Genomic DNA, 23,203 nt, shown 5'->3' with positions numbered 1-23,203 from the left:
GAAATATATGTTTTGACTGCATATATATACATTATATGTTGTCGATCCAGATATTATTTATCATAATTAAGCCTGGATTAATTTGGGGTTAATTTAAGTGGTCAGGAAAGATAAAAGTAATGTACAAATGTACAATGGATAAGGTTTAAGATAGATTTAAGATTAAATTTCCTCTAATATAATTAAAAAAAACATACTACTTATCCATATCTGATATGATTTATAGAATGTGATTCACATTCTATGACTCCTATTTTATTTACCATAACGGTTGTTTTTTGCAAGTAAACATGAAAATTCAATGGTTAATGAGATGCATGCATTTACTCATATATATATATATATATATATATATATATACTAACCAGTAGTATGTTAACGTATTAATATTGTACGTGGACTATGTATATATACAGTCTCTGATGCAAATTATATACCAAGTAATACAAGTATTCGAACGTGCGTGAGTGTTTCAACGGTCAATTGCTCAGTATGTGTGTGGTTATATATGATTAATCGAGCATATGTATGTACGTATTAAAGAATAAAGAATAGTATATCTATGTATGTATGAATTAGAATTAGAATTAGAATTAGAATTAGAATTAGAAATTTGATCCAAAGTGATTAGGTTCCAAATGATGTACAGTTGGGCAAGGGCGGCTGTTTGGACATATTAGCGTCGGTTAGTGGTTTTGGCAGGATTATGAGTACATGGGATAATATATATATATATATATATATATATATATTGTTGAATGGGACAAAATAAAGAACAAACAATTAAACAAGTTGTGGCATCAACAACTTGAAAAAACAGTTTCATTGTTCCATGATAAAGAGAACGTCCTTTTCCCTTTGCTTTTGTGTACAATGAAAGCATGCCTTGTCTGTTGTCCACATTGTAGCTATAAAATACAAACCAATTACGGAGATTAGCTTCAGAAACCAGTTGCGGCATACAACATGCATGCATTTCATGTCAAAAAGCCAAACATGGCTGCTTAGTTAGGTAGAGAGTAGAGACAACTTTGTGGCTGTGCCTATAATATGGCCCAAAAAGCAAATTGTTTTCACACTTAAAATAAATTAGCTAAATTGTCTCCAAATTAAAAGGAAAATTGGTATTTTTGACATATTCGATAATAATTAATGCCCTTTGTTTTTATCTTTCCCAAATCCAACCATACTACATTTATTTGTATTACAAAACGTCAAAACCCAAGTAGGTTAGATAATCTTCATAGTGTTAATCCAAAGGATTGAATAATACTATTAATTTCATATGCTGCCAAGCACCGAACTTATAAAAGTTCATGTTATTTGAAAAAAAAAAATTAAAAAAATAACAGTATTAATAATCAAGGAAAAAATCAAGTTGTCATTATGGCATGACGAATGTTGGTGGAGGTTAGTGAAGGTAATCAAGGCATGACGAAGGCCTGATGGCGTTGACCAAGGACATGATCCAGAGCATTTCTAATAAACTCTTCAAATTTAGCTGTTTAAATCTTACTTTGCTGACCTACGTGACAGTTTGAAAAAATTAAATTTCTTATTTTAAAATTGTGAACTCTAATTGACTTTTCATTTTAATTAATTTATTATTTTTTAATATATTTTTTTGTTTAGACAAAATTAAGATTTTATTAAGATTTGAATAGCCAAATTAATATTTTTAAAATTTGAAAAGTCAAATTCACTTGTTAAAACTGACGAACTTACTTTAGGTCTCTATTTTGACGAGCCCATTTGCAAAGGCTCTTGAAGATGATTTATCTAACGTGGCACAACTAATTAAGCAGCCAAAGACTTTTATCGAGTCTTTTGGAGATACTCTAATAAGATAGAACAATTAACACATAGAAAAATCAAATAATAAAAGGAATATTATAAGATCAAATAAAACCATGAAAGTGGTGGGGTTAATAGTCCTCAGGCCAATGTACATAATAATATTGTAGGAGGCAATTAACTCTAGCAGGAGAGCAAATGAGAAATGGAGTGCATAGAAATTGTGTGCTACATGAATGTTCTCTGATTGCCGACTAGAATTCTGCCTGCAGGCTTGAGAAGATCATTGACAATATTTATGTTATGTTAATTCCATGTGGGAAACCTTATTAGTGGCCCATTTAATTGCTTTTGATGAAGGTAGAGGTCATGTACTCCCTAGTTGACCATCCATTAGAGCTATACAATGGTCAATGGATCGGTCCAAAAATTACAAAACCAAATCATGTGTACCATGTACCAATGATCTCATCGAATAAATGTGAAGCTGAAGCTTCAAGTCATCATTTACCAAAAAAAAGCTTCAAGTCATCAAGTGACAAATAATGAGTGACGGAGAATATATGTGTACCATGCATGTACCAAATTGAACTTGCCACGTGGAATCCTGGTACCTGCAAGTTTCTCTATAATTAAGTTTATTTAATTTATTCTTGGCCAAAAAGAGTTTATTTAATTTCTTGAAATTAAATAATTAACACCATCAAAATTATATAATTATTCACAATTTTCAACGACCGGCCCTGAATTTCCTCTCTTTATAAAAATAGAAGTCCAATTTTACTTTATTGGAACGATTCTTTTGAATTTTTGATTTTCTAAACATATGGAGAGCCGATTCCTTTGAATTTTTAATTTTCGAAGAACATATTGTCTCCTCTCTCATGAGAAATGTGAATCATAAGGTATAATTGAATTGCTAATAACTTTAATTAAATATAACAATGTATGAACCACATAATAAAGACAAAAGTTCTTCAAATTAATATTACTGCCTTCCACTTTAATAATTTTTAAATACTGAGAATTTTATTAAGTGAATTTTGTCTTGTTAATCTATAGGTTAATTATTTGAATTTATCATCAAATATAACCTCTCTTTTTTTTTTTTTTTTTTTAAAGATTTTTCAAACATATGGAGATTTTGAATAATTTTTCTGTGTTATTCAAGGCCTATGTTGATTCCAAATGCATGGACCTCTCCAAGGAGGTTCTAACCGAATTAGCTATGAAGTAGAGGCAGCAGCAGCAGTATATTTGGCCTGTTTGATAATGCTTTTAAAATGGCTAAAAATGTTTTCAAATAGTTAAAAGTGTATTTGTTTGCATTTGACAAAAAAGTTGAAAGTGATTTTGCATTATAGAAGCACTTGAAAGCGTTTCAAACACCTACCCATGTATACATTTAAAAGAAACAGTTCAATTTTTTTGAAAAAAATTATGAGCTTAAAGCGCTTCCAATAAAAGTGCTAGCTTCCGAACAGACTCTTACTGGGTAATTTGGGTTCCAGTTTCATTATAGGTCCAGCTCATATCAGATATGTCAACCAGCCCATTAGCCCAACTACTCAGGACCCAACAACAGAAAAACTATTGGTAATTCTAAAAGGACCCCCTTCTCTCTCTCTCTCTCTCTCTCTCTCTCTCTCTCTCTCTCTCTCTCTCTCTCTCTCTCTCTCTCTCTCTCTCTCTCTCTCTCTCTCTCTCTCTCTCTCTCTTAGAAATGAGAAGGTCCAATCATATTGAAACTGCATTTGCAATGGTACCAATTATCTCATGGAATAAATGTGAAGCTCGAGGCCGAGGTGTTTCGATATGCATTGCATGGACCTCTTCTAAGTTCTAAGCTTCTAACCCAATTAGCTATGAAAGAGAATGAGCACCAGCAGCATGATTGTTTACTGGGTCAGTTAAAAGGGATTGGGCCTGTTCATGTTTGGTTATACAAGTCCAGCTAGCTCATATCAGATAAGGCGACCAGCCTATTAGCCATTAGCTGATGTAGCCACGAAAATACTTGCTAGTTCCATGCCAATGAAAATCACTTAAAATCTTAACATTTTGATGGGACAACAAGCTTCACTTGAAATCAATTTGACCATATCTGCATGTCATGAGGACAAGAATTCAAGCTCTTTGAGGGGCCAAGCTCTGTTAACACCGGCAATGGCGGCAGGAGTTGTCCAACCAAAGGCTTCAACACAAATTCAAGATTATAGGATTAATAAATATTGTTGAAATTAGTAGCTTTTAGAGACCAAATTGGAAAATTAAGCAAACTGCAAGGGTGAAGATTTTACTGTATCCTAATGTTCAAAATATGAAAACCTTTAACATCACTGATCATTTTTCTCTTTAGAACTCGGTTGTTCTGCTGCTTGGACTGGGTTTCTTGTATCTTTGCCTAAATTGCTGCCTTGATGGCCACCTGCAACCAGTAGTCTCCAGCAGTCAATAACAATACCAACAACAAAAAAACAAAACGAAACAAAATGAGGCCACTGAATAATCACAGTAAAAGTTGTTCACACACCAAGTCATCACAAAACTCATTGGAATTTTTGAATACCACATGATGCATCAAGTCTTTGATTAATTTAGTTAAACCATATTTGACTGTTAACTAATCCTTAAACCTGTGATGTAGGAGTCACTGCTCCCATGACCCAGAAGGCTGCAAGGTTGTGTGGGAAAATATTAACATTGAATTCTATGTGTCAAACATCCCACTAGATTTATGCACGCAACCCTAATGGAAACCATCAAACTACCAGAGGATTAAGTTAGAAGATCACCTGCCGGTGTCAATATTCGATCAGAGAAACCCACTCCTTGACTAGAATTGCCAGGAATACATAACCTCCCTTGGTAGTCTCGCATGAATGCTATGTTATTTGCTGTTCCAGTTTCAACCTCTCCACTGGGCATGTGGTTTTCACTACCCAGCCTCCCAGTAGATTTTAGTGAATAGGTTGTTGACCAAGATCCTCCATTTGATCCAGCTAAGGCCATTATAACATCTGCCTGGAAAAGTACAGTGGTCACAAAAATGTCACGTAGTTGTAATTAACAGCCAGGAAATGGAAAAATTATTTGAATTCATACTAGGTTGCTGATACACAAGATCGGCGAAGAAAAAATTGGAAAAATAATAGAGGAAAATGAAGAGGTAGGGTGCTGCATAATAAGTCCTTTTTTCTGGACATCAGTGAAAAGGAAACACTCATAATTCTTAATTTATCTCTACAATAACAAACTTGATTTCACAATTTTTCCACTTTTCAGGATTAGTAGACTGATAGTTCATGTAGAATGAGAAAGTCTAGAGAGAAATCAACTCCAGGGTACATTGTTCTAGACTCAAAAAGCTTTAAGTCTTTGACCATCACTTGAAATAAAAAAGAGCTTGAGCATATGTGTCTCAATCAAACCAATGTAGAACAGACCCAAAGCTTAAGCCTAAGAGTCCAGTCAAACCAATGTATAACACTCCCTCCATTTTCCCACTCTTTCTTATTTTGGGACTTAAATCTCACATATGGATCCTGACAGAAGACAATTATAGGGGAAGCACTAACACATCATGATGTGAAAGTTGAAGCCAATAGGACTTAATAACTATTGATAACTGATCTGTACAAGAAAACCACTGCTGAATAATTCAAGTAAATTCTGACTCTCCAGTGGAGTGAGTATACAGCAACTGAAGAACTACCCCACGCAAAATGAAAATGATGTCATGAACTTCTCACACCAAACATGAATAACAAACACTATTCACAGACTTATGATATACTTTTTCTTTGCTACACCCACCTACAGCGTAATTTCCTCCAATAAACACTTCAAATCTAGTAGTGAAGTGTATATAGCTTAATTTTGGTAATGGAAGTGTACATAGCCGTCGAGTGCTACATGTCTAGCATAATAACAGGGAATTAAACCTACATCACATTTTTATTGCCAATAACTATATATTTATGATTGTTTGACTTTCCACATCACTCCATAACCAAGATCATTAATCCAACCAACAACCCAAGAAATATATAAGACCTGACTACAATAACAGGCAAAACAAGTACTCATGGCACCGGCTCAGGGCCGATAGCAGATACATAATTAAATAGATCAGGCATGCACAAATATGAAATACCGGGTGACCATACCAACAAGAAATTGCATAACTATAAACTACCCCATACCAAGAGAAAACACATTTAGAGTCTTTTATGAGCTTGAAAAATCATCTTCATAACCAACTTTTAGGGACTTCTAGTTATTAACACGTCAATCTCACGCAATTAAGAACTGTGTGAACAAGAAACTTTCCCCATCTTTATCTTAACCTGGAAAGTTTCTCAACAGAAAGGTGAACAATCTGACTCCTCAAAATCTTCAAATAGTACCTTGCTTCTCCTAGCCAGGCATCCCACATAAACTAAAATCCACTCTTTTATTTACTAATGACTAAATATGGACATCTAAAACACAAAGCTTAAGAAAAACATCAAGAAAGTTTGACAGCATTTGCATAGCTATGTATCCTTAAGGTGCACATTATAGACTGTATAATGAGTATGACTCGAAAAAAAATTCACAGGCACAGACCAAATTCTCTAGAAAATTTTTGCTAAACCTTTAATTTAAGATCAGATCCCACTGCTTCTGCAATTCTACAGACAACAGCAATTTAGTTTATCCGTATGGAACCATGACATGAGTCGGCCAATGTTTATATCAATACTATATTTTCATTAACAAGATTACTCACTTATATTCTGCTGTGAATGCAAATGAAAGTATAAATACAGTAAACATACATATGCATTTTAATTAATAAAAGGAGCTGTCACTACTATAATCAAACAATAAGAAGGTAAACCTTGTTTGGATGGACATCATCAAAAACATGAGCTTGACCGCCATAAAATATGGTCATCTGCCGACTAGCAGATGTAAATCCTTGTCGACTGCCAAAACAACGGAAAAAATATATAGCATCAAGTGTCCTCTCACTTCAAAGAAAAACAAATGATTATAACAGAGAAGAATGTACTGTAAAATAAGATTTACCTTGGAGTAGAAGATTCTGGCTCTAAAATATTAGTCCCAGATTTCTGCCTGCTGCCACTTTGCAGCACCCCAGATGAGTTTCTTTCAGAAGCACCACCACTGGCATTAATGGAACTCAAAATTCCTGGGCCTTTAATTCCAGTTCTAGATCCCTCATCAGCAGCTGATTGAGAGATATTATTTGGACTGGCATTAGCATCCCTAAATCTGTTCGTAGGTAATTGATGCACAAAGGGTACAAAATGACTCCCTCGTGGAGGGTACTGTACTGCAGCACCCAAATTCATGGGAGTGGACCGTTCCCATTTGGAAACATTGGTATCAACTCTACCACCAAGTGGAGGCTGGAAAATGATAGAACCAGAAGTTGGCCTCAGTGGCTGTGTAGCAAAGACTGCTTCATCGTCGTTGGACCTTCTAGGTCGCTCTCCCCCTGCTCCATTTCGAAGCATCTGAAGTTCAAGATAACTAACAAGCATCAGATCAGGAATCCGTAGACAGGGCTTTTTTACTTATGCAAGAATGGAACAAAACCAATTTATCATGTCAACTCATACCTTCATCAAATGCGAGCTCTCGTGGGAGTCAGGACCTGTATGAGGGATCCCATCTCTGGATGAACCCATAAAAGTAGAGTCTGAATTACTCCTCTTAGTTCCAATTAACCTGTTACTTATCTCGGGCCCAGACATATCACTCCTCGGACCATAGAATGGAACCCCCTCAAGATGATTTCCAGCCTGTCTATCTACTAAATTTAATGGGACAATGAATCAAACTCTGATGTAAATACAGAATCCCAAATCAGAAAGGATAAGCACTTCAGATATGTTCAAATTTCAGCAATACAATCATAACAGATAAGCTTCAAGATTGGTAGTTGATGTTCATTCAATAGTGTCACAGACAAAAAATCCAGCAATATAACATAAGCATCGTCATAAACAAATGCTCATCAGAATGAGGTGCTTACTTATATCTCGCTTTGTAATGATAAATTTCTGTCAAACACTCCCAACTTTTTCCATTCCCCAATTGGTACCAACATCAAAAACAAAAAACTACCACATTGAAAAAGGGCAATGAACAGACAAAAACATTTAAGTATCATGTTTTCGAACCTAAACCCAAATGCTACAACAATATGCTTTCAGAGACAAAGAAAGCCTAAAAAGGGAAGGGGAAAAGTAAGTGAAAAGCTTACCATTGATTCAACATATCCATAACAAGAAACTTAATAAATCAAAAGCATAGAGGGAAACGAGAAAAGCCTACAACAGCTAGCAAACTCCTTACTGACCTCACTAGAACATCCATAACATAGAAGTATAGAACCCACCCTCCACCCTCCATCTTCCTTACTTGCATTTACACACTCATTACTCACTCCAAAAAAAAAAAACTTTTTTTAGTTGATCAAAAAAATATATTAAAGTACCTATATTTAAGAAGAATAGAGAGAGAGAGTGACAGAGACGGAGACAGGCTTTTTACAAATATGAAGGAAAATAAAAGCACAAAGGGGAAAAAGAAACAGTTTTTATACAAAATGGGGAGTGGCTCACCAGAACCCAGATCAGAGGTGGTTGAGATGGGCCCACGGCCACCACCAGAAGAAGCCCCAAGTGAAGCAGAGGCTGAGGAGGGGGAGGCCTCAGAGAGCCTGCAATCGGAGGCTTTGGGGGCCAAAACCACAGGGGAAGAATCAGTAGGCTTCATGCCCAGAAAGTCATGGAAGATGGGTTTCACTAGCTGCTCTTCTTTGGGTTTGTGTTGCTGCTTCTGCTGCTGCTGTTGAGTGCTGTTAGTAGTGGCATTGTTGTTGGGCATGCCTTGCTGAGCCATTTTCAGTACGGCCATTTCTTCATCCCCATATCACTATGCATAGCTTCTCTGCTAGAAACAACAGTGTTTGTGTGTGTGTGAGGGGGTGTAAAGAGAAGAAAAAGAGAGCACGATTTTCAGAAAAGAAAAAGAGAATCAGGGTCTTTATGAACAGAGACCGAGGGAGGGGGAGAGAAAGAGAGGCAATAAAAAGCAAAAGGTTCTTTGGGCAAGTGTTTTTTTTTTTTCTCTCTCTCTCTCTCGTTCAATGCTGTGTGTCTGTGTGTGGTGGGTTGGGTTGTGTTGTTTGGCTCTATTAGAGAATATATGTTGGGGTTGGGAGGTGTGAGTTTGTGTGTTTTTTTCTGGCAATTATTTTTGTTGTTTGCACAGGGAGAGGAGAGGAAAAGAAAACAAGTGAAGAAAGGGAGAGAAAAAAAGATAGAATAGGAGGAGGGGTAGTTTCTGTCTCTGTATGTATGCACTGGCGTAGTGGCGTGGCACTCTGCCACTGCCTTCTTTTTCCATGGCTATTTCATGAAGACTCCCTTTGTTTTTCATAAATTATATTGTCTCCCTTAAAACTCATCTTCTAGTCTAGACTGTCTAGTATATTATAATTTTGATTTTGAAGGTCTCCTCCAACTACCATCACTTTCTCTGGTCTTGAGATAAGAGATTTGAACTTCGAATTTTGAGCGTAGGGGTCATTGCTTTTCATCACTAGAACAACAAATTCTCATCAACTCTTCTTGTTACTTTTAAGGTGCAATTTTTTATTTGTAAAATTTGATATGCTTAAGATCAATAATACTAAACTCATCAAATTATCTGACAATACTTTATAAGAAATGATAAATGTATTCTAAAACTATGCTCTTACATTCTTTGATGCTTTCACAAAAAAAAGTGCAAGTAGTCATTTTTAGAGTGCAAATATCAACTCCCTATCTTATAAGTATATTTACTATTGGCCCATGCTCAAATAAATTTAGTATCGGTAGCTTGTGATGGTGTATATTCCTTCTATTGTTGTTGAGTTTGTTTTTGAAAGAAAAAGTGACATACTAAGTTTTAGTTCTTAGACATCTCCGATACAAAACCTTTTTTGTCTTTTGGTCAATCTCAAACACAAACCTTTACACCCATAAAATTGGTTTTTATGGCATATCATTCACACCACCCTGTGCATATATCACGCAGAGGAGAGAGAGAGAGAGAGAGAGAGAGAGAGAGAGAGAGGTGATGAATTTGCTTGGTGGAATTGGAAGCTAAATACTCTAATAGCCACGCGAGTGCCGAGTGGGGGAAGAATATAAATATTGAAGCAGAGATTGATTCTCTCTCGAGAGCTTTTGTTGACTGCACCCACCATTTACACCATCACCCGATGCCGTCGTTTTCCGACTTGGCTTGGGGCATCGTGCAAAGCTCTCCACCCCAAACCCAACTCACTCACTCCCTCACTTAAAGATTCATCATTGAAATCAACCGCAACACATTTATTAATAAAATATCCACCTCAAACCCAACTCACTCACTCAAAGATTCATCATTGAAATCAACCGCAACACATTCATTTAATAAAATTCGTCCAGACACTATATGATATATATAAAAGAGAGCAGTTTTGCTCACCTTCTTTAACTCAGGTGTATGCTCACCTCCCATCTAAAATACTGTCATGTGTTTAAAAAACTAACCATGAGTTAATCTATTGTATTTAATTATTTATGATGTTATAATGATGAGAGAGAAAAATAATTTGACAACTCTTTTATTATTTTATCCTTATCTTTTATTACTCAACTTTTTTTTATCACCTGTTAATTTCTCTTTTTCCTTTTATTTAATTATTTCTAATAATTTTTACTTTTTTTGTTTTTTTGCTCTTCTCCAGTACGTCTCTAGTACTCAAAAAATCACATCCATTTTTTTGGGTCTTCTCTTGTATACACATTTATCTATTATTTTAATTAATTATGAAATAAAATATTCTAACAACACATTTGCAATTCGAACAAAAAACTCATTTGCAAAGTTTAATCTAAAATGTTGGCCAAACAAAAATATAAAACAACTCATTTACATACATAGAAAATCCAATAAAAAAGTTACATGAGTTAAAACTAAAAAAATTATGTCGTTGCAACTATTCTTCTTTCTTCAAATGCTGCAACACCTTGGATTGACCTAAGAATTTGTTTGATCTGAAAAGGTCATGTATGAGACAAGAAAGAAGAATTCTTAGGCGATAAAAAAAAAGGTGTTGTTGGATTATTTTTTTTAATTAATTAAAAAAATAGATAAAAGGTGTATACATGAGAAATTGACCCAAAAAAATTGGATGTGGTTTTTTGGGTACTGGAGGCTTATTAGAAAAGAGCAAAAAAAAAAAGCAAAAATTATTAAATGCATGTGGTTTTTTAGATACTAGAGGCGTACTGTAGAAGAGCAAAAAAACAAAAGAAGCAAAAATTATTAGAAATAATTAAATAAAAGAGAAAATAAAAATTAATAGGTAATAAAAAAGTGAAAAAAGTTGAGTAATAAAAGATAAGGATAAAAGTAAAAAAGATTTGTCAAATTATTTTTCTCTCTCATCATTATAATATCACAAATAATTAAATACAATATATTAACTCATGGTTAATTTTTTTAATACATGACAGCATTTTAGATGGGAGGTGAGCATACACTTGAGTTAAAAGAGGTGAGCAAAACTGCTCTCTATATAAATATTTATATAGATCTAACAACAGACAGTGTTGAACAAAACTCTCATACTACATGAATTAATGATGTGGCTTTACCAAGAAAGAGAATAAAAGACGGGTTTAAAACGTTGAGTTTTGAACTCACCTTCTTGTTTTGATATGTCACATCACTAATCCATGTTAAAAAGAAAGTTTTTCTCCTAACAGTAAATAAATTATACTACAGTAGAAAGTAGAAAAGTAAATGCGTCAACATCTATAACTAACATTTTTCTTGGAGGGGCTGGCAAGGTGACTCAAAGATTCCCACTGATTTCGTTCCATGCACACCTTGGATTTTTCTACAATGCTAGTCTGCTAGACGCTACTAGGCAGACAGATTTCACAAGCTATGTATAGAAATGAAACTGCGCCTCTCCATTCAAATGTTGTAATTTTATTTACGAAAATGAAGTCTGAAAGAGAAAAGATTGTGTGGGATTCGACTCTCATTCTTTCCTCCTTGATGGCCTTGGGATTCCCCGAATGCAAATCTATTGACAAGCCAGTGATATCTCTTCACTTTGGTCCTCATCATGGATGATTGACTAGCACATTCAAAACAAGTGCGAAACACTAAGAACCCATTGCAACTTGATGGAAACCTCAAGAGGACGAGACTTATCTAAGGCTTAATTATCGATTTACAACCCAAAACTGTAACTCATTCCCACTTTACCACTTGAAAATTTTTTTATCCCAGATTACCACCTGTAACTTACATCTATGTCCCATTTTACCTTGTTCCGTCAACAATTCCGTTAATGCTGACGTGGCGCGCTAGATGTGCGCCACGTGTCACATCTTTTTTTATTTTTTCACATTTTTTTATTTTTTTATTTTTATAAACTTTGAAAATTAATTAAAAATAGCTCCGAACTCAGAAAAATACAAAAAAAATTCATACGGACTCGTCTTGACTAGCACTAATTTACTATAAGGTTAAATTACCAATTTGCCCTCTAAAAATTTTCAAAAAAATTAGAAAATCCAAATTTATTTCTAAAAAATTAAAATAAATTTTCCTCTATTAAATAAATTTTAGAAAAAATTCTAGAATTTTCGTAAACTCTTGGACAAATTCTCAAAAATATTTTGAAAAATTACCAAAAGCTTGTTTTAGAGAATTATTTCGAGACTTTACAGAAATTTTAGAATTTTTCTAGAATTTATTTTATAGAGAATTTTATTTTTCTCTAAGACCGAGAGGTCTTTTTGGTAGCAAGTGTTCACGAGAAAGGTATTGTTAGTTTTTAGAAGACTAACGATGCAGACCTCATATTTTTTGGAGTTCGGGAGATTATTCTATGAATTTTCAAAGAGTCTAGAGTATTTTAATTTTCTAGAAATAAATTTGGACTTTCCAAATTTTTTGGAAATTTTTAGAGGGAAAATTGACATTTTGACCCCATAGTAAATTAGTACTAGTTAAGACAAGTCGGTAGGAATTTTCCGTGTATTTTTCTAAGTTCGGAGCTATTTTTAATTAATTTTCAAAGTTTATAAAAATAGAAAAATCAAAAAAATCAAAAAATACAAAAAAGATGTGACACGTGGTACACATCCAGCGCGCCACGTCAGCATTAACGGAATTGTTGACGGAACAAGGTAAAATGGGACACGGATATAAGTTATAGGTGGTAATCTGGGACAAAAAATCTTTCAGGTGATAAAGTGGGAATGAGTTACAATTTTGGATGGTAAATCAATAATTAAGCCCTTATCTAATACATACACAGTAAGAATATTTTGGCCAAGAATTCCGTTAAAAAAATGCACATTTTGGCCAGCCAAAATCATCACACCAAAATTTTATAAAAAAGAACGAAAATACATGCACAGTAAGTAGACATATGACAATGAATTATTCCCATCACACTCCAATAATGCACTACCCGCCACTGCTCAGACCAAAAATCTCATCAACAAATCTACAAAGATCTTCATGCATTCTCCATTCTCCTTGATTACAATTATTGATGTGTACTGCAATATTATAAACATATCAACATCCCATTTAGTAGTTTGACTATATGGCCCAAAACATGGCAATTAAATTCCACAAAATAACCAATTTTATATTAAATAATGAATTTACAATTTCAGATTTAACTACTACCATTTCTAATCTTCTAATAAACTTCAATACACCATTTGCTGATAACTTAATCTACCACAGTTGACAACAAGCATACAACAACTATAAGTATCATTCAGTAAGCAGTTGGTGTTTCTTGCACCACTCAAATATTTTTCTACGGGCCATATGTTTTATTGAAAGTCTAACATTAGAATATTAGATCCGATTCCATCTCTATGCATATCATGTACTCTGGAAAATAGAGTGTATCACAAATACACATAGCTGATGATCAGATGACTACTTTCTCAAATAGTTCATAAAAATTGTCATTCAAATTGATCAATCCAAAACGTGCACACCCCTAATGTCTCATGAGGGAGTGATCAAAACAAACCTTAGTTGCTTTGATACCTTTCTTTTAAGTTAAATATTTTTTTCGCCTTTAGGAATTAACAAAACAAAATTCAAATGCCTACCGTACTATCTATCAGCAGAAAGGATACAGGCACCTAAGCAAGAACCACATCCATCAAGTTAGCATTGACCTAATAATGATTCAGTTCAAAGAGACAAAAAATCCTCTAGCTCAAAGCTAAAAATTAATATCTCAGATATTTTGAAAATGTGGTGATAATGGTCTCTTAGTACATGTAGGATGTTGGACCAATAAGTGATAGCACAATGCTAACCATAAAAAAACATAAAAAAAGAATATGAGAATAAAGAATATGCATGATCCAGAAAAATAAGTGGAGAAAAAAAAAAACAATAACCTTAACTTCAGGCCCAAAAAAAAAAAGTAAAAAAACTTAACTAGTAGGATATATCATAAATTCATAATATAACTGAACTGATTCATACTTGAAAGAAACATAAGCAACTACAGCAATTTGACTTGAATGTCGTCAAAAATAATATATTCTTGATTACAGATCATCAGTTTTTTAATTTACCCACATACCATGTGTGTTCCTGTTTCAATGGTTGACCGTCATATATTGACCAAAAACATCGACCACACCATCCTTTTGAGTTATGCAGGAACCCAAGGCTCCAAAATCCAGCTTCCACAAGAGCTTTACGGATACGTAGTAAAAGAAACATTGCCCCCTCTCTTTTAAGTCCAATTTACATCTTAGAAATATACAGAACCCTTTATCCCACAAAAATCTTCATTTAGCCCACAGATCCAGCTTATGCTCCATAATCTCTTTACCTTGTACCCCCACACCTCAGTTCGTGCATGTGATGAACCCGTAATCGAACCTCTAGACTGCATAATAAATGTCCATCAGAATGCTGCACGCCACAATACTGCAAAAAGTCTCTAATATTATAAATAATCTAAATCATAAAAAGAGTTCCGCCAAAATTAGCTCTCCCATTGGTTGTCCCATATCAACATGAAAGTTGTCTAATTGCACATGAATTTCAAAAGTGCTTTGTATCTTGTGCTGGAAATAACTCTCAACAGCCTTTCTATTACACATAGAAGAAAAAAGGATATCAGGTGATGTTAGTTTTCTTCTTAATATCCTGTATCAACCAGTTTGCTCTTGATACAACATTCTCAGGCGAACTTCTACACTTGACAAGTTCTCTTGGATCTGAACATGTTTTCAACAAATCAGACATTGCTTCAGCCTTCTGAATAATAGATTTTCTCCTTGCATGAGATGCATCTCCATCTCTGACATATGTATTTGGCAAATTTGTTGAATGAGGAACTGAAAAGATCATGTCGCACAGCTTTCGCACCATTTCAGTCATTCCTTGTTTCCTTAATTCATCTTTCATTCTCTGGAAAGTGAGATACTGAGGAACTAAACCCCTCCGTATCATGTCCTCAAACTCTGCAAAAGCCTCTTTGAATCTATGCATATTGCATAGCAAATGAATCAGCATGGTGCTTGTAGCTAAATCCATATCAAATCCCCTAGATCTCATTTCCCTGCTAACTTGAACTGCCAAATCCAATCTCCCCTCTTCACACAACATCTTCAACAAAAGATGGAAAGTAAGCCGATCTGGGATATACCCAGATTCAATCATTTTGGTATAAAGGTTCATTCCCTCCTCAATTTTCCCAAACTTCGAAAAGTACCTAAAAAAATAGTTATAGGTTGTTGAAGTTGGGACAGAACCCCTACTTATCATCATCTTAAGGATCTTACTAGCCCCTACAAGATCTCCAGCCTTGCAATAGCCCTTTACCAGAGAATTGTATGTGGAAATAGTGGGGCCTGATTCCAGAACCAAAAAGCGCTCCATCATCCCCAACGCCTCCTTGAACCTCCCAGCTTCCGCAAACGCATCAATTATTGGATTATACACAATTGTATTGGGCTCAATTCCTTCCCTCCTCATCTCATTCACCAATTCAATTGCCGTTTCAGCACGACGCATCCGACAGTACCCTTCAACAAGTGTACCATATGTTACAACACTAGGTTTCACATTCTCCTTCTTCATCTCTTCCCAAAGCCGCTCTGCCCGTGTCAGTTTCCTCGATCGTAACCATCCATTCAACAGTATATTATAAACCCGAATTGATGGAATCCAATCTGGATCCAACTTTCTTTTCCTATCAACGTACTCTGAAGCCACCTTAACAAGGCCTTCCTTACAAAGGGAATCCAACAAAATTTCAAACAAACTCATTTCTGAATCAGAACTGAGAAATGAGTCTAAATTACTTGCAAACTCAAAAGTCCGAATTGCTGATTGGGGTATACCTGCATAAGATGTACCACCACCAAAAAAAGATGATGGATTTAAAAGCAAAAGAAGTTGTCCCATATCAATACCAAAAACTGGTCTAAGACAAATGCATATTCAAGCATTTTTAGGTTGACCCCATCTAAGTAATACATGCAAGTTCAGATTTTTTTTCGAAATGAGATAGCAACATTCACTAAATCTTTATTAAATTTAATCCATTTTAGAACCACAAATTGCATATTCAATTAAGTACGTATTTACAATCACATACCAGCATACCTGCACGAGCATACCGTCTGATCATGATAACAAACGTATCTACAGAAACGAAAGCAGCTTCCTCATCTCCACCAATCCGATCAAGAATCAGAGACCACGCGGAGTCGAACTCCCTCGACCTGGCAAGTACACTGATCATGGAGCTGAAGAGCGACACAGAGGATCGAAACCCAGGCTGCTTCTCAGCCCAATGAAACAGCGTGTGCAGCAATTTGGGAGAAGAATCAAAGTATTCGAATAGGGCTTGTAGCAAGCTTGGATTCGGCCCGATTCCGGTCCGGTCCAACGCGCTCTGGAGGGATGAACCGGGGGAGATGCTAGAGTCGGTGAGCAGTTTTGCGATGGTAGCGAAGTCATTTTGTGAAACTTTGGGGTCGGAGTTAGGGTTAGGGTTTGAGGTGGCGGGGTTTGGGAGCGGAGGAGGAGAGCTGGGAGGGTGGAGTGGCGATGGCCACTTGATTAGGGGGTTGCCAGGTACGGACAGCCATGATTGGTCGGAGAAGGATCGCAGAGAGAGATTACGAAGGTTAGGGTTTGGTCTGAAGAGGAGGAGAGTCAGCGAGGGAAAATGGCGGGGCTTCTGGGAGCGCATAGCCACTGAGATACTGAACTCTTTGACTGAGCTCCAAATTTGTTCGTTCAGACATGTGAAATTACTAATATACCCCTATCCCATTCCCCTTTTTTTTTTGGGTTTTTTTTTGGCCTTTTGGCTATTTAAAAGGAAACAAAAGCGAAGTGTGACTGACAGTGAGCAAACACTGAATCAGACATGGCTTGCATGCTGCACTTCGCCAACGCCATGTCGTTCCGGCCAGCGGAGCTCTCCGGCGTCCGAAACCACAGAAACTCCGCAAAGAAGTCCGTCTCGGTCTGCTTCGCCGGAAGTTCGCCGGAATCGTCTCCCGCTCAGCCCGAAATCGAGCTCCAATTCATAGGGGTACACTGTAACGCATTAATTCAATTAAACCGTAGTATTTTCGTCGTTTTATTTTTATTTCTTGTAATTTTATGTAATTACGACGACGTATTTATTGGAGTTTTTTTTTTTTTTTTTGTATTCGTTGGTGGTGGATTAGCCGAAAGCCGGGAACGACGGGTCGTATCCGGTGGAGAGCGCGAAGGCGATTAGTGGAGAGAAGCTGCTGAGGAACATCATGTTGGATAACAAGATCGAGCTGTACGCCACGTATGTGAGTGTTAACTAAATAGTCTAACTGCATCACTTTGCATTCCGCGCATTTTAGTAATTTACCGCTACGGTTTCTTCCGTGCGCGGGGTAGTTGGGCAAATGACCGTTTATGAGTATGGGCGATTGGGCCGCCTGGGATATAGTAAGCTTGTTGCCTACAGGCCCAGCACTCATGTTGTAACTTTTTTTAACCCAAAAATAAATAAATAACTTATTTTAAGCTTTAAATGGTTTTTTTTTAGTAAAGAAAATGGTACCTTTTTTTATAAATTGTTTGGTACAAACTACAAAAGAGAGTGTGAGAGTGTGAGAGTGTGAGAGTGTGAGAATGTGAATGTTCTCTATCATTGGAGCTACAATTGTATCACATTTTTTGTACTCCATTAATAGATTTAATACCGTGTCTCTAATAGAGCTGGGATCCAATCCCACTGGTATAGGTGGATCTCCTATAGTCTTATTAGCGACACGGTACCAATGTGGTACAACAAATGTGGTATATCTGGTGTCAAAGGTCTACTTTACATATAGTGATATCCAAATTATTGGAACACAAGTGATTGAATGTCTTAAAAATGTATTGCAATTTTAAACAGGGGAAAGTGATGAACTGTGGAGGTGGTGGAAGCTGTGGGACTTGTATCGTTGAGGTATGCTTCTAACATTCATATTCTTACATCTTCTCTAATTTCTTCAGTTAACACTTTATGGGGAGGTGAAAGCCTGTGATTTTTATTGTAAAGCAGCTGCCCTGCTCATGATACATTCAGCAATACTAGCATGCAGCATGTGCAAATTAATTTTTATTGAAAATGGTAACCTTTCAATGGTTTTTTATTTAAGTTGGTAACTGCTCATTGAAAGAGGATGTCTCAATTTGAGTTCTTAAAACAGGTACAAACTTTATTCAGTTGCTCTGATTTGTTAAGAACCTTAATGGTTTATTTGTCACTATAGCATTGTGATCAAAAGTATTGCCTGCTGACTCTGTATTTTGTCTAAATCATAAGCAAAGCTCTAAGTGCTTGCCTCCTACTATATGTGGTATCCTTGTTTTTTTTTTCTTGTGCAGATTATTGATGGGGAGGATCTTTTGAATGAAAGAACAAATACTGAACTCAAATATTTGAAGAAGGCAAGCTCTTTCTCTCTATCTCTCAAAAACACTACACTTTTTGATATACCACTCCCTCTTGTCCTATAAGAATGGTGACACTTCTTTAACATCAAGTCAATGTGAGTTACTTTGTTGGCGTTTGTCTTTCTTCATTTGAATTCTTTTCAATTTTTGCTCACTTCTCATTTGAAGTCCATACTCAGAAAATATCAGCTATTTTAACATACAGAAACCTGAATCTTGGAGGCTTTCTTGTCAAACTATAGTGGGAAATAAAGAAAACTCTGGGAAGGTACTTTTCACTATTCTCCTTTATTTGCCATTCATGCTTGTAAATAAGTATATTGAAATTTCAAATATTAATCACTTCATGTACTTTTTCTGCATTGATTTGAATTCAAAACAAGAAGCAACATTCAATGCTTTTAACTTATGTGGTTTATAATGGATTAACACTTTTTGTGATTTTTATGCTATATCTGATCAGTCTGGGTTTATATGGTTGCTTAGGCACAACAGTTAAGTACTTAAGTTGTATCAACTAAGAATAGCATGGCATGTTGTATTCAACATGTTTTTATTTTTCTAACAGATATCTTTCTGATTGTTGGTTGCAGGTTGTGGTTCAGAGGATTCCCCAGTGGAAAAAGTAATTAAGAGCCATGCCATATATTTTACATTGTTCAATACAATTACTTTGCTTTAATTTTCACCCCAACTCATGGTAACCACTTTAAATGTTAAGGTTTTAGAGTGTTTTGTAACATTATTACAATACAATTTGTAGACTATTTGATGATAAAGACAGAATAATGGTTTATCTTCTGATCTTCAGTTTAAAAGTACTTACAGAAACTAGAGATATGATCATCCTCATTTGTCAGATATCCTGAGTCATAACCTTGAAAGGCACCTTGAAAGGCACATTTAAAGGAAAAGTTTGTCCAAAAATCCAGCTTTTATGTTCAGCTGGTTGTAGACTTCTTGTTACTTCATGCCATTTTCTAGAAGTTCTTCCAATCCTCTCAGCAGAAACTTAACATTTTCCAGGAGTTCTTCTAAAGGGGCTTTGATTTATTGATTCATTTTCATTTGAATATTTCGCATCCAGTAAGTTTACTCAAAAAACGATTAAAATATGATACATCAAACAAATAATGACATGACATGTAATCATTGTTAATGAGACTCATGTCATTTATTTTAGACGAGTCTTACAAAATTTGAACTTGCATGAAATTTGCCACACCAACAATAATTACATGTCATCTCTTGATTTGCGGTGCAACTTGAATCACCTTCGAGGGGTTCTATTATATTTCACCTTCTTTTTATCTACAGTGCCTAGGGTTAGAATCAACAATCGCTTAAGATGGGAGGGAGCAGTAGCAAGATGGGAGAGACTAACTTTTGTAAAAAATAATAATAATTTAGAGGAAATTGAATTTAAAATCTTATAAACCAATTGAAATATTTGGAATATAAATTTGAGCTCAGATGTAAATATGTAATCTCCCTATTTCAAAACATAAGGAGGTGGAGAAGATGATAAGGGAGGAGCGGAGCACAATGTCTTTGGCTCTTGCAAAGTTATAAATATACCCGACATGCCCCATCCAACATTTTGTCCCATAATTACTACCTTTTAAGGTCAATGTCTGAATTATTCATTCATCATTCAAATAAATTAATACTTTCCAGATAAATTAATTAATTAATTACTTAATAGTTAATACTAGGCTTACTAGCCAACAAAAAAATAAATCAATACTTTTATTTGAAGTACCTTTGTTTCCCATATAGATTTGTTGGGACCCCATCTCTCTCTCTCTCTCTCCATGTGGATTTGGACTTTCAGTGCGTGAAAGCTGTTGGGCCTACCTCGTAGGAAGAGGACCACAATGGACCACACTTGCTTTTAGTTCTGCAAAGTTTTAAATGGGCTGGGTCAGGCTTGGTGACACATCCTTTTTCTTTTTCTTTTTTAACAACAAAAAAATAAAAACAAACAAACTTTCCCAATTATTGACTAATGAAAATAACACATTTATTAGCGAATATTAACATAGATTATAAAATAAAAAATTATTGTTATTTTTCATAAGATAATAACCAGATGTCCCTTGAAAGACATAATTTGTCACCATGTTATCTACGGTGATAATAAGTTTTTTTGAATCGATCTTAACTTATCAAAATAAAAAAAAATTTAAATTTTTTTTTTTATCTATCAAATTTTCTTCAAAAAAGATGATTTTGCTTCTCTTGCAATTATGGTATGAGCCGTAGTAAATTTCTTACCATCAATTTGTTTTTTCTTCTCTTACAATTTTGTCACAAAAATGTTGGATTATGCATTGGATCCAAGTGGCATTACACATTATTAGGTGTCTTCGGAATTTTTCATTAGATTTAAAAGTCCATCATATGTCAAAATCTTGTAAGAGTGCATAACTGAATCCAAAATTATAACTTTCACTAAAGAGACATGAATGTGAATAAAGGAAGAAATGCGAGTAACTTTCATTTATCTTTTCTATTTTATTTTTTATTTTTTAAAGACAGATGAATGTGAGTAAACAAAGAAATGTATTATAAACTTATAAACAAGGGAAAAAGAAAAAAAAATTAATATATAGAAATATTTTTTATAACAATTAAAACATACACAGACAATTTTTAATGGTTTTTAATTCCATATATTTACCATATTTTTGTATTTACCTCTAACCTTTGTTATATATTTTGTCTCTATCGTTTATTTCTCTAATCATTAGAATAAAAAAATTGATTTCTGTAATCATTTTTTCATATTTAACTTGTTTAAAATGGAAATAAAAATAAAAAACACGATCTAAGGTATGATTATTTAAGCAAGTTTGTCATAAAAGAGTATCGTTAATTCGTTATGAATTGATGGAGAATCATCTAACCTTGTGGATGATCCATCAACCTATACTGTCTGATATAAATAATTCCCACTTTTCTGACACAAAATAAATTCTATAAAATCCTATTTAAGCAAATGGATATATTACATTGAATTGGCCATTTCCACAGCCAATTAATTAGGCATTGCGACCTGAACTTGTGGAAATAATTAGAAAAACAAAAAAAAAAAAAACTTAAAAACCTTTCCTTTTCTGCTTAAACCAAAGCAATTGAACCTTACCTATGATCACCACACGTCAAGCTGGACCAGTCTTAACATTACTTGTGTCCAATTAATCAAAATGATTGATTTGTCAACGTAGAAGAAAACCCAGCTGGAAATTGAGTTTTTTTTTTGGCCATCAACTGAGTTTAGTTAGGCCAAATTAAACTGAAATACCCAATCCAAATTTGGTCACAATGAGAACTTTAATGTGTCTCAATGTTCAAATTCATATGAAATCTAATACCAAATACATGGGAAATCTAATACCAAATTTAAGGGAAATCTAATACAAAATCTATGTGAAATTTATTTGACTTTTTATCAGTTCCCTCTCAAATGGGGAGGCAGGAAACTTTTAAAATGACCAAAACAACATAATTTCCTTCTTCAAACCAACAATAAACTGTCTGTATAGTGCTGGAACACTCTAATTATGTGTTATCATTTGTGTTGATTAGTATCATTTTGTCTCGATCAACCGGTCCATAAGTCAACCCTCTTAACCCAAAAAAAAAAAAAAAAACCAATATTGTTATATTTTTTTAAGTCAAACATTTTCCATTTCTTTTTTTTTTTTTTTTGTCAAATCATTTTCCATTTCTATCACTGAGTAAATTGTGTGTATTTGTAATTTTGTATGCATGATGTATAGTTGTATACATGTTTTAACATATAACGAATCTCGATCACATAATCATCCATGATAATGAAAATACACATCATCAACCGTTAAAACTAGTTTTAAAATGTAAAATTTGATCATTCAAAAGTCAAAACAAATTTAAAACGATAATGAATTTTGATCCAACGGCTGATGATAATGTGATCAAAACTACACATATCACTATGCATGAGATGCCATAGTAGGTAGACTAATTCATTAGGTCTGACTTGGGAGTTGGGAGTTGGGACAAGCTAGCTAGCCTCATATTTTGGCATCTAGCATTTGTGAATAGTACCATTCAAATTTTCATAGAGTCGACAGTAGACCACAATATTAGAGGTCAGCGTGCCATTGCTTGCGGTAGAGTCGATGATATATAAAAGAAAATGGATAAATGTTAATCAAACGGGTGGTTGGAGGCTTGGAGCATAACTCATTTCACATAGTATTTAATATTACATATTTAAATATCTAATTTTTTATACCACAATTGATCAAGAAGAAGAAGACAAAACAAATAAAAAAAGTCCATCAACTAT

General features: G+C 34.7%; 3 protein-coding genes across 7 annotated transcripts; 1 reads left to right on the top strand and 2 right to left on the bottom strand.

The window, feature by feature from the left end:
- Positions 1–3,483: 3,483 nt before the first annotated feature.
- TIFY8 (TIFY domain protein 8) lies at positions 3,484–9,318 on the bottom strand. 3 transcript variants are annotated; one of them, XM_086250621.1, is made up of 7 exons: positions 8,436–9,318; positions 7,428–7,621; positions 6,871–7,322; positions 6,680–6,767; positions 4,590–4,818; positions 4,123–4,222; positions 3,484–3,988 (listed from the first exon to the last, which is right to left on the bottom strand). In XM_086250621.1, the coding sequence occupies exons 1-6, from the start codon at positions 8,728–8,730 to the stop codon at positions 4,131–4,133; spliced, it is 1,350 nt and encodes a 449-aa protein (XP_086106747.1). In that variant the 5' UTR covers positions 8,731–9,318; the 3' UTR covers positions 3,484–3,988; positions 4,123–4,130. The 3 variants fall into 3 exon arrangements, with proteins under 3 accessions (XP_086106747.1, XP_086106746.1, XP_086106748.1); XM_086250620.1 differs by having other exon boundaries at positions 4,095–4,222; positions 8,436–9,314; XM_086250622.1 differs by having other exon boundaries at positions 4,095–4,222; positions 7,428–7,618; positions 8,436–9,305.
- Positions 9,319–14,668: 5,350 nt separating this feature from the next.
- Positions 14,669–17,252, bottom strand: LOC147279049 (Pentatricopeptide repeat (PPR) superfamily protein). Its single transcript, XM_086251623.1, has 2 exons — positions 16,534–17,252; positions 14,669–16,268 (listed from the first exon to the last, which is right to left on the bottom strand). The coding sequence occupies exons 1-2, from the start codon at positions 17,123–17,125 to the stop codon at positions 15,040–15,042; spliced, it is 1,821 nt and encodes a 606-aa protein (XP_086107749.1). The 5' UTR covers positions 17,126–17,252; the 3' UTR covers positions 14,669–15,039.
- LOC147279048 (2Fe-2S ferredoxin-like superfamily protein) lies at positions 17,238–19,677 on the top strand. Of its 3 annotated transcripts, none has more exons than XR_015123445.1 (6): positions 17,238–17,473; positions 17,613–17,726; positions 18,323–18,376; positions 18,799–18,962; positions 19,057–19,135; positions 19,461–19,677. XR_015123445.1 is itself a non-coding variant. In XM_086251624.1 (6 exons), the coding sequence occupies exons 1-6, from the start codon at positions 17,306–17,308 to the stop codon at positions 19,494–19,496; spliced, it is 498 nt and encodes a 165-aa protein (XP_086107750.1). In that variant the 5' UTR covers positions 17,254–17,305; the 3' UTR covers positions 19,497–19,677. The 3 variants fall into 3 exon arrangements, 1 of the variants encoding a protein (XP_086107750.1); XR_015123444.1 differs by having other exon boundaries at positions 17,239–17,473; positions 19,073–19,135; XM_086251624.1 differs by having other exon boundaries at positions 17,254–17,473; positions 18,799–18,861; positions 19,073–19,135.
- The last annotated feature ends 3,526 nt before the right edge of the window (positions 19,678–23,203 follow it).

The sequence above is a fragment of the Dryas octopetala genome, chromosome 7 (genome assembly GCF_963921425.1).
Source record: "Dryas octopetala chromosome 7, drDryOcto1.1, whole genome shotgun sequence".
Lineage (NCBI taxonomy): Eukaryota > Viridiplantae > Streptophyta > Magnoliopsida > Rosales > Rosaceae > Dryas > Dryas octopetala.
This window is presented reverse-complemented; position numbering and strand designations above follow the sequence as displayed.

Bases quoted from the DNA above. Each gene is read 5' to 3' on its own strand.
- TIFY8 (XM_086250621.1), bottom strand. From the start codon at position 8,730: ATGGCCGTACTGAAAATGGCTCAGCAAGGCATGCCCAACAACAATGCC. The intron at 7,622-8,435 runs GTGAGCCACTCC...CATTAAATTTAG, and splicing joins CACCTCTGATCTGGGTTCTG to TAGATAGACAGGCTGGAAAT. The intron at 7,323-7,427 runs GTATGAGTTGAC...CTTGAACTTCAG, and splicing joins AGAGCTCGCATTTGATGAAG to ATGCTTCGAAATGGAGCAGG.
- LOC147279048 (XM_086251624.1), top strand. From the start codon at position 17,306: ATGGCTTGCATGCTGCACTTCGCCAACGCCATGTCGTTCCGGCCAGCG. The intron at 17,727-18,322 runs GTGAGTGTTAAC...AATTTTAAACAG, and splicing joins TCGAGCTGTACGCCACGTAT to GGGAAAGTGATGAACTGTGG. The intron at 18,862-19,072 runs GCAAGCTCTTTC...TTTAACATACAG, and splicing joins AACTCAAATATTTGAAGAAG to AAACCTGAATCTTGGAGGCT.
- LOC147279049 (XM_086251623.1), bottom strand. From the start codon at position 17,125: ATGCGCTCCCAGAAGCCCCGCCATTTTCCCTCGCTGACTCTCCTCCTC. The intron at 16,269-16,533 runs GTATGCTGGTAT...CATCTTATGCAG, and splicing joins CAGACGGTATGCTCGTGCAG to GTATACCCCAATCAGCAATT.